Raw genomic sequence first — 8,329 nt, 5'->3', positions numbered from 1 at the left:
CGGCAGTTCGAAACCTTTTCTTTTGTAAAAGAGGGACGAAAGATACCAGAGGGACAGTCAAACTCATAGATCGAAAACAAACTGACAACGTCATGGCCAAAAATAAAAAGACAAACAGACAAATAATAGTACAGATGACACAACATAGAAAACTAAAGACTAAGCAACACGAACCCCACCAAAAACTGGGGGTGATCTCAGGTGCTCCGGAAGGGTAAGCAGATCCTGCTCCACATGTGGCACCCGTCGTGTTGCTTATGTTATTACAAATCCGGTAAATAGTCTCATTCGGTAAGTCACATTCGTGATATTGATATTGGACATGTAAGAGGAATTAAAAGTAATCATTTGATTAATACTTCCCATCACATGCAGATCAGAATCACCATATAAAATCAATTTGCCCTTAAACACAAGGTCATATACTACACCCTTAGTATATTCCGCCTCTTTCTTTGTGTATATTGATAAGTTACTATTTCTATCTGGAAAGTATGCGTTGTCTTACAAAATGCAGTATCAGAGAAAGCTTTCTCAACCTAAATATTCATGTTACTTTCACCACTGATCGTTTAGCAAAATAACAACAATCAAAATTATCAATACTGAGTTGTTTTGCAAGAAAACATCGCGACGGAGATTATTTATTTTCATTTATTGCTTTCCCATTAAATTTTCTGCTTTTTTTTATAACAATATCACATTACTATACTTAACATGGTTTTCTGAAACAAGAACGGTGAGAACATGTTATAATAAACCTACGTTATTGATGCTGCATGGGTAAACAACTATAAACAGATTATTAAAGATTTTTCAAAATGCAATGCAATTGCAGCAACGAAACTGCCTCTCCTTTGTTAACAATCGATAATATTCAAATATAGCAAAGTGATCATTTGAATTTTATTTGTCATTTGACACAATGTAATAGTAAAGGGTTAATCACCGGTCACTCTAACAAAAGACAAATACCATACAGAAATAAAGCCCTGAATTACTCTAAGTGTAGACAAGATGTCAGTATCACTTTTAATATTATTATGTTGTTGGATATATTGTAAAGCAACATAATGAAACAAATTTAATATACACTTAGCTGGGTGTGTGAAGAATCATATTGAGACTGTTTAATGATACATACGACACATTTGATCTAAAGTCTCGTGTGTCACCTGCGGACAATATTTTTCTATATAATAGCTGTCTGCTCCATATTCAAAGTTTCAAAGTACCCCTCGATAATGTTTAAAACCACTAATTCATAGCTCCATTGCTTTCTATGTTAAATTATGCAACTTCAAGCATTAATGGCTACTTTGTATTAAGATCAAACAAAGTGGCAGTTACTTCATGTCAAAACTATACCTTATCCTGGCAAGTGGTGAAAAATTCAACATACCTTTAGTTGCATATTAGAGCGTACTGGTTCCCGGAAGTTTGATAGTACAAAAACAGGTACTTCTGATCTGAACAACAGGGCAAATTTGCCTTCCTATAGAAATGTTATATACTGCTTTATTATTCAAAAAAAACTTTCAAAAAGGGTTCTATAGTGATCCCAAGTCCCTAAGCCTTCATTTGATGCCAAAACTACCCAAATATTTCATCTATTGACAAAGATACAGCTTTGCGTAGGAACTATTTTGTTTTAAATATGTCCTACTTTCTTGTATGTTCTTTCCGACCGGTCCTAAATTATTGGTTCTATACCTTAAGTCGTTTACATATTTATGTTCATGCTTGCACCTGTTGGAATATTTTGATAAGAATAATAAGATTTAGATATAACAAAATTTAATAGAAAAAGTCAAAATAGCAGGTGTTGGCACAGTGTAAAAACATGATTTGATTTTTTATCATCAAATCCTATTTGATTTTAGAATAACTTTGACCAAGGGATTATCTGAAGTAGATTCCAGAAAGAAACATCATGTGCGACATATATTAAGTATGATTATTCCGTGTAAATGTGGTTCTTTTGGATCGCTGTGTGTTTTATATCTTATAAGCGATCAGGTGCTATGGTAGTTATACTGCAACGCCGAATATAACGTTGAAATTCAAAGGCTTCTTTATCTGTGAAAAGTAGGTCAACTGACATTTATAGAAAGACAAACATAAGTAGAACTTTGCATGAGATCCTTTACTTGCCAAAAATCCCCTTATATCTACAAACATAACTAATAGAAAATTGTTGAGTTTGCTAGGCCAAAATGACACTATATGACAGGACCATTGATATGAACAAAGAATTAGTTTTACAATGATTAAGGATGTAGGTAGGTGAAATTAAAAAAAAACTCGAATTTACCATTGGTACTTTAAGTTAGAAGAGCATTATTAAAGCAAATAAAAAAAAAAAACAATGGGGAAAACTATGTTACCCTGTATCGTAGGACAAAACCAAAAAAGTCGGAACATCTGACAAAAATTCATAAACCTGACCTAAGTGCATCCTTAATAACAAGTTTCGAAAGAAGTACTCAATTACAACACATTGGCAAAAGATACACTCATCAATTTAAGATACTTTTAGTATTATACAGGTACAATAATGGCAATAAACAATTTTTTTTTTTTTTTACAAGATCATGAACAGTTTTGATTAAGTTCTTTCGTATATGTCGGGCGTGCATCGCCATTTCCGAGTCAAATTGGTTCTACGATATGAAAATCTAGTGTTTAGAACAATCGTATTTCCATCCATCTTAAAGACTCTTGTACATCTCATTAAATTATAGTTGTCATGTTTTTTTTTTAAATAATAACACAGTAATGAAGGTTATTTTATCTACAAAGACAAGAAAAAATCAGAAAAAGCAGGAATTCGGATACCAATTATACTGCTTCCTGATGAGTTTATTTAAAAAAACAGGAAACTCATACTGCAGTGATACATCATAACTATAGTTTAGACAAAACATGTGTCAAATTATATCATTTAATTTTGCAAATGACTCTAAGCAAGACAGAAAAGTGCAAGAATTGAAATATCCTGCTGACACTTGCATGTGTATATTCTTTCTGAGAAGCTATACATATCACTATAAAACTTATTTCAATGTTGATACTAGAGTCCTACATCACCACACAATGGTACTATATGATAATTAAAGAAGCCGGCATACAAGTAAAATGTGAACAGCTCTATGCTGTTTAAATTTATTTCATTGTACTGTATCAAAGTAGGTTATTGGTGACCATTATTGCAGAAAAAATAGGCCAAAGTAAAAAAAAATATCAGACAGAGTCCAAAAATTTTTTTTAATGAATTTTATGATAAAAGGATATTTTAATAAAATAGTAATAAAGTATGAGGATATAAACAAAATGAATATGTAGTTAGTTCATCCTAAGTGCAGGAAATGGGTCGACCATTAAATAATTTCAATACTTCGAGGGTTTAGAATGGTGGATTGGGACATAATTTCTTTATTAACTAAGTGTTACACCATTTTTTTTTTCAAATTCATTATTTATCTGTTTACGTTATAATCTAGAACGTATTATTCTCTATTCTTTGTTACTTTTGGCCCAATTTTCTCTGTTTTTGCTAAATAGACTCTATTCTGTACACCCCTATCGGACCCTCATGTTATCAACGTATATTTGATTCCGCCTTACAGAAGCTCCTCTTGAAATTTTGTTTTAAACAATGTCATAATATCTGTTTCAGTTAGAACAAATAGTATGTGCATTTTATTCCGTTAAGAACAAATACTGTTATATTTGTGCCAGTGGAAATGATTTTCCAGAATATATCTTGCATTTGGAATTAATATGAGGAAGGTGCTTCCATTTCATGGCAATGTAACGTAGGAGATAACTTGAGTTTTTTGCTTATCATCTGATGTTGTACTACTGATAATTGACTGAAGCTTTGTATAATCAATACTAATAACTAAGAAAATATGTAGGAGATTTTGAAATAATTTAAGAAACAGCCACTAAAAGTCGAAATACTCATTTTGTGATAAATACGCATCATATATTGTTTCTTCTCCTATGAAATCTATCACTGTTGTATATGAAAAAGTGTACAGTGTCAATTTAAATATGAGTGGTTAGCATACAAAACCAAACGATAAAGGATGAATGACACTAAAAACATTCGACTCATATGGCCTAAAACCAGAATGAGATTAGAAGTAAAACAATGTACGAAATTCCAATACGCTTGCCCAAAAATTAATGAAATATTATTCTTTTTTTTCAAACTAAATATGATTAAAAAACAGACCAACCAGAGACATATTATTGTGATATTCTATATATTATTGTTTTGTCACACAATACTGAATAATCGCTATTTTTTTTTATAATTTTGTATCTTTAAAAGGTTCATTTAATGTCAAATAGCGTATATACGATATCAAACAACTGAATGTTCTTTATTTATGTAAATCTCTGAAAAGGGATTTTATAAGCATTTTGCATATCATTTAAAGATTACCAAGCGGGTTTTGTGTGCAAAAAAACACATTACTGGCTGGGATGAACGTTTATTTGCATGGTGTTAATTTGAAAGTCTAATCTGGACAATATCTGGAAATCGGTTTATTATAACGTTAAGGTCATTACTGGTAGCCAAACATTAGGACTTACATAATTGGCATTACAAGCTTACGTTCCCTCGTGGGTTTGGTGTTTTACATCTTAAAAGACTGTATCCAGACAGACTATTTAATACAATAATTTCGTGGAGGATATATTCACATTTGATTTTTCTGTTGTTACTACAAAAGTGCAATTTTTTAACTGCATCAACAAGTTACTTAGTACCATGCAAAATTTGATTTCATTTAGAAAAGAATGAAAATTAACTATTTTCATCTAAACGTATAATATATTTAGACTGGAGCAAATCTTCAAAGCCACAACATAAACTTTTCTACTCATTTATGTTCTCTATCTATTTGTAGACTACCGACTTAGTTGAATAGGAATGGAGAACCTCTCTGATGTTGAACAACCAGTTCCTATTGCCGTAGAATATATTGGAATGACAAATACATTAAACTTCACCTACAGTCCAGAATTAGTCTCAGATATAGTTATTTCAAATGCAGACACTTTACGATTAACTCGTTTTGTAGTTCAAAAGATACTGGTTCCTATTATTGTGATTATTGGGTTATCTGGTAACCTTGTGAGCATTGCAGTGTTGACAAATCCGTCAATGAAATCATCAACAAATTGTTATTTGACGTTTTTAGCAGTTTTTGACAGTTTATATTTGATCACTAGTTTTACATTAAGTTTCAATCATTACGAAACAATTAAAGATGAATATATTTTTAAGCATTGGTATCCATATGGACGTGTTTTATCGGACATGTGGTCAAATGCTTCAGTAATTTTGACTGTGACGTTTACTGTTGAACGATATATTGCTGTGTGTCACCCAATGAGAGGTCGGGTTATTTGCACACCAAAAAGAGCCAAAATAATTGCTATTGTGATGGCATTATGTGCACTTGCGTGTACCATTCCCGAATTTTTCGAATGGAAGTTAGTTTACGAGAAAGAAGACAATGTGACTATTGTTCGAGTAGATACAACAGAATTCGCTAAACAGGAATCATATAGTATCGGTTATTATTATTTCCTTGCTTTTATGTTTACCTTCATACCCTTGATAGCACTGTGTAGCTTCAACTCCATTTTAATTAGGTCCGTGTGCAGAGCCAATGAGATAAGGAAAGTAATGACACATACAATTGCCACGAGATCTGGTGACCGACGGCAGTGGGAACAACACAAAACAACATTAATGCTTATAGGCGTCGCTGTTGTTTTTATCATTTGTCAACTTCCGTCAGCTACTCTTATTATATATAACACGTATTTAGACGCAGCTGATGTCAGCCTGAACAGACACGAGATTAATAATTTACGTATTGCTGGCAACGTTTCCAATACATTGATTCAGTTCAATGCTGCGATGAATTTTATATTATATTCTGTGATGAGCACAAAATTCAGGAGAGTATTTTTTAGAATGGTTTATAGAATAATGCCAGGAAGGAAAAGAGAAAATCGATATTACAGAGAAGCTACATATTTAACGGGTGTTTCCTTTTCTAAAAATACGACTGCTCAACAAATTATTCGGTATAATGGATTTCCCCCTTTGAAAAAGAATATTTCAAATAACGTATATCGGCAACGTTTTACAGACATTCCGTCGCCGAATAGAAGTCCATACCAAAGTAGAGACAATCTAAACAAATCATCGGATTCAATTGTGTTAAAAGAAAGAATACTCATGAAAAACGGAGACGTAAACACTAGTTCTGGGACTAGTGTTTAACAATCAGGACCTAAATTATGAGAAATAACAATACATTATACAGTCATGTAGTTAATGCAAGATGAATATAGAGTTGATATTGCTCTTTTTTACAATACATCATTGTACAAAGTATACCTACTTGCCTTCTGAAATAGTTAGTTTTATCATCATATCGACTACATATAAAATATATAATTCTTTCACGATTTGAATACATTAATGATATTGATTAGATATGTTAGAGTAAATTGATAAAACAAGATTTTTGAAAATGTAACCTAGGTCCTGTCTTGCTTGTTTTCTGATTCAAAATTGTTAAAACCTACTATCCAGATCTAAAGAAAAACACACAATATAAAAAGATATCCGCACTAAACTAAGCACGCATACAGTTTGATGACATCTGAAAAGATATACAGTTATTATGATTCAAACATTTTATCTAGAAATTTACCAACAAGTATATATGACATTGTAAAACACATGGTCGGAAAATATGTAATGCTTTCAACAGAGTTTAGAAACAGGACAACACTCGATCATTCTTGAGTGCATTATATTGTTTGTGTTGAACGACAATGTATATAATATTATTGGTGATATACTGTAATTTAAAGTTTATTTTTTTCCACACTTGGCCAAAATGGTCAGTGTGAGTTTTTCCGATAATTTTTACAACAATATTCTCCTTTGAAAATATGGAGCTAATTGACCACGATCATCATTTTAGATTTTTTTTCTGATGTTCCCTCCAGTCAACCAACATGACCAAACTGGCTTAATAGAAAACAAAGGCATGCTATAGATATAAGAAGATGTGATATGAGTGCCAATGAGACAACCCTCCATCCAAGTCAAAATTTATAAAAGTAAACCATTATAGGTCAAAGTACGGTCTTCAACACGGAGCCTTGGCTCACACCGAACAGCAAGCTACAAAGGGCCCCACAAATTACTAGTGTTAAACCATTCAAACGGAAAAACTAACGGTCTAATCTATATAAAAAATGAGAAACGAGAAACACTTATGAACCACATCAACAAACGACAACTACTGAACATCAGATTCCTGACTTAGGACAGGTGCAAACAATTGCAGCGGGTTTAAACGTTTTAATGGTACCAAACCTTCACCCTTATCTGAAACAATAGTGTAACATCACAACATAGAAAAACATACTATAAAATATCAATTAAAATGGCTTAACTCAATCAAAAGACATATTAACACCGGTGAACATACACTGAACAAATAAATTTGATCTATGATAAAATGCAAATATAAAAAAAATAAACTAAGGGAAGAATAATTAAAGTAACATGCTGTGAAATGTTAAACAATTTAAGAAAAACAATATACTTTAACAAAATTATCAGCCATGTGCAATTACTTTAAACACAGGTAAATACAAATAATTTTGTTGTGAGGCATACGTGTACAGTTCAGATAGAGAAAGGAAATATTTATACAAAATAAATAATTTTGATGTTCATAGTACGAAGAAGTGAAAATTTTTAGTGATACCAAACACTTATCAAAGCTGGTATATAGACCAGATATAACCCTGGATAAAATTAAATAACAAAAAAGCATTACAATTAGTATCAACAGGTCATAAACAAGAAAGTACGATTTGAGAGTACTCGCAGTTACTGACAGCTAGTTAAAAGCCAAAAACAATTAATAATAAAAAAATCATGCATTAGAGACTAAAATCAACTAAAACACATCCCAGGGATTTAGTATTTTAACGTCATGGACAGTAAAAGAAGACATGACTTGTGCAATGCCAAAAATAAATGTATCGACAGGCAGTAGGCTAGTTAAGAGTTAACCTCGTTATAGATCAAAATGAACGTGGGTGTGTGTCTTTATTCATCCCGTTTGAAAAGAATACAAATTTAGTTATGTTTTAATTTGCTGATGACAAAATCGATATTAGTGCCAATGTAAACTATATTCAAAGATCTAATTACAACATTGGTAAGATAACCTTTACTAATAATTTTGTTTAAAGGTTCGATGAGTTT

The 8,329-nt window shown here is 31.7% G+C and overlaps 1 protein-coding gene across 1 annotated transcript; it reads left to right on the top strand.

The window, feature by feature from the left end:
- The first annotated feature begins 4,948 nt into the window (after positions 1-4,948).
- Positions 4,949-6,316, top strand: LOC127723846 (FMRFamide receptor-like). Its single transcript, XM_052230567.1, has one exon. It carries the CDS (start codon positions 4,949-4,951, stop codon positions 6,314-6,316), a length of 1,368 nt encoding a protein of 455 aa, XP_052086527.1.
- Positions 6,317-8,329: the final 2,013 nt, after the last annotated feature.

The sequence above is a fragment of the Mytilus californianus genome, unplaced genomic scaffold, assembly GCF_021869535.1.
Source record: "Mytilus californianus isolate M0D057914Y unplaced genomic scaffold, xbMytCali1.0.p SCAF_13, whole genome shotgun sequence".
Lineage (NCBI taxonomy): Eukaryota > Metazoa > Mollusca > Bivalvia > Mytilida > Mytilidae > Mytilus > Mytilus californianus.
The sequence above is the reverse complement of the archived record's forward strand: the minus strand, read 5'-3'. Positions and strand labels throughout refer to the sequence as shown.

What these genes read in the sequence shown, in the direction of transcription:
- LOC127723846 (XM_052230567.1), top strand. Translation starts at nt 4,949, where the DNA reads ATGGAGAACCTCTCTGATGTTGAACAACCAGTTCCTATTGCCGTAGAA.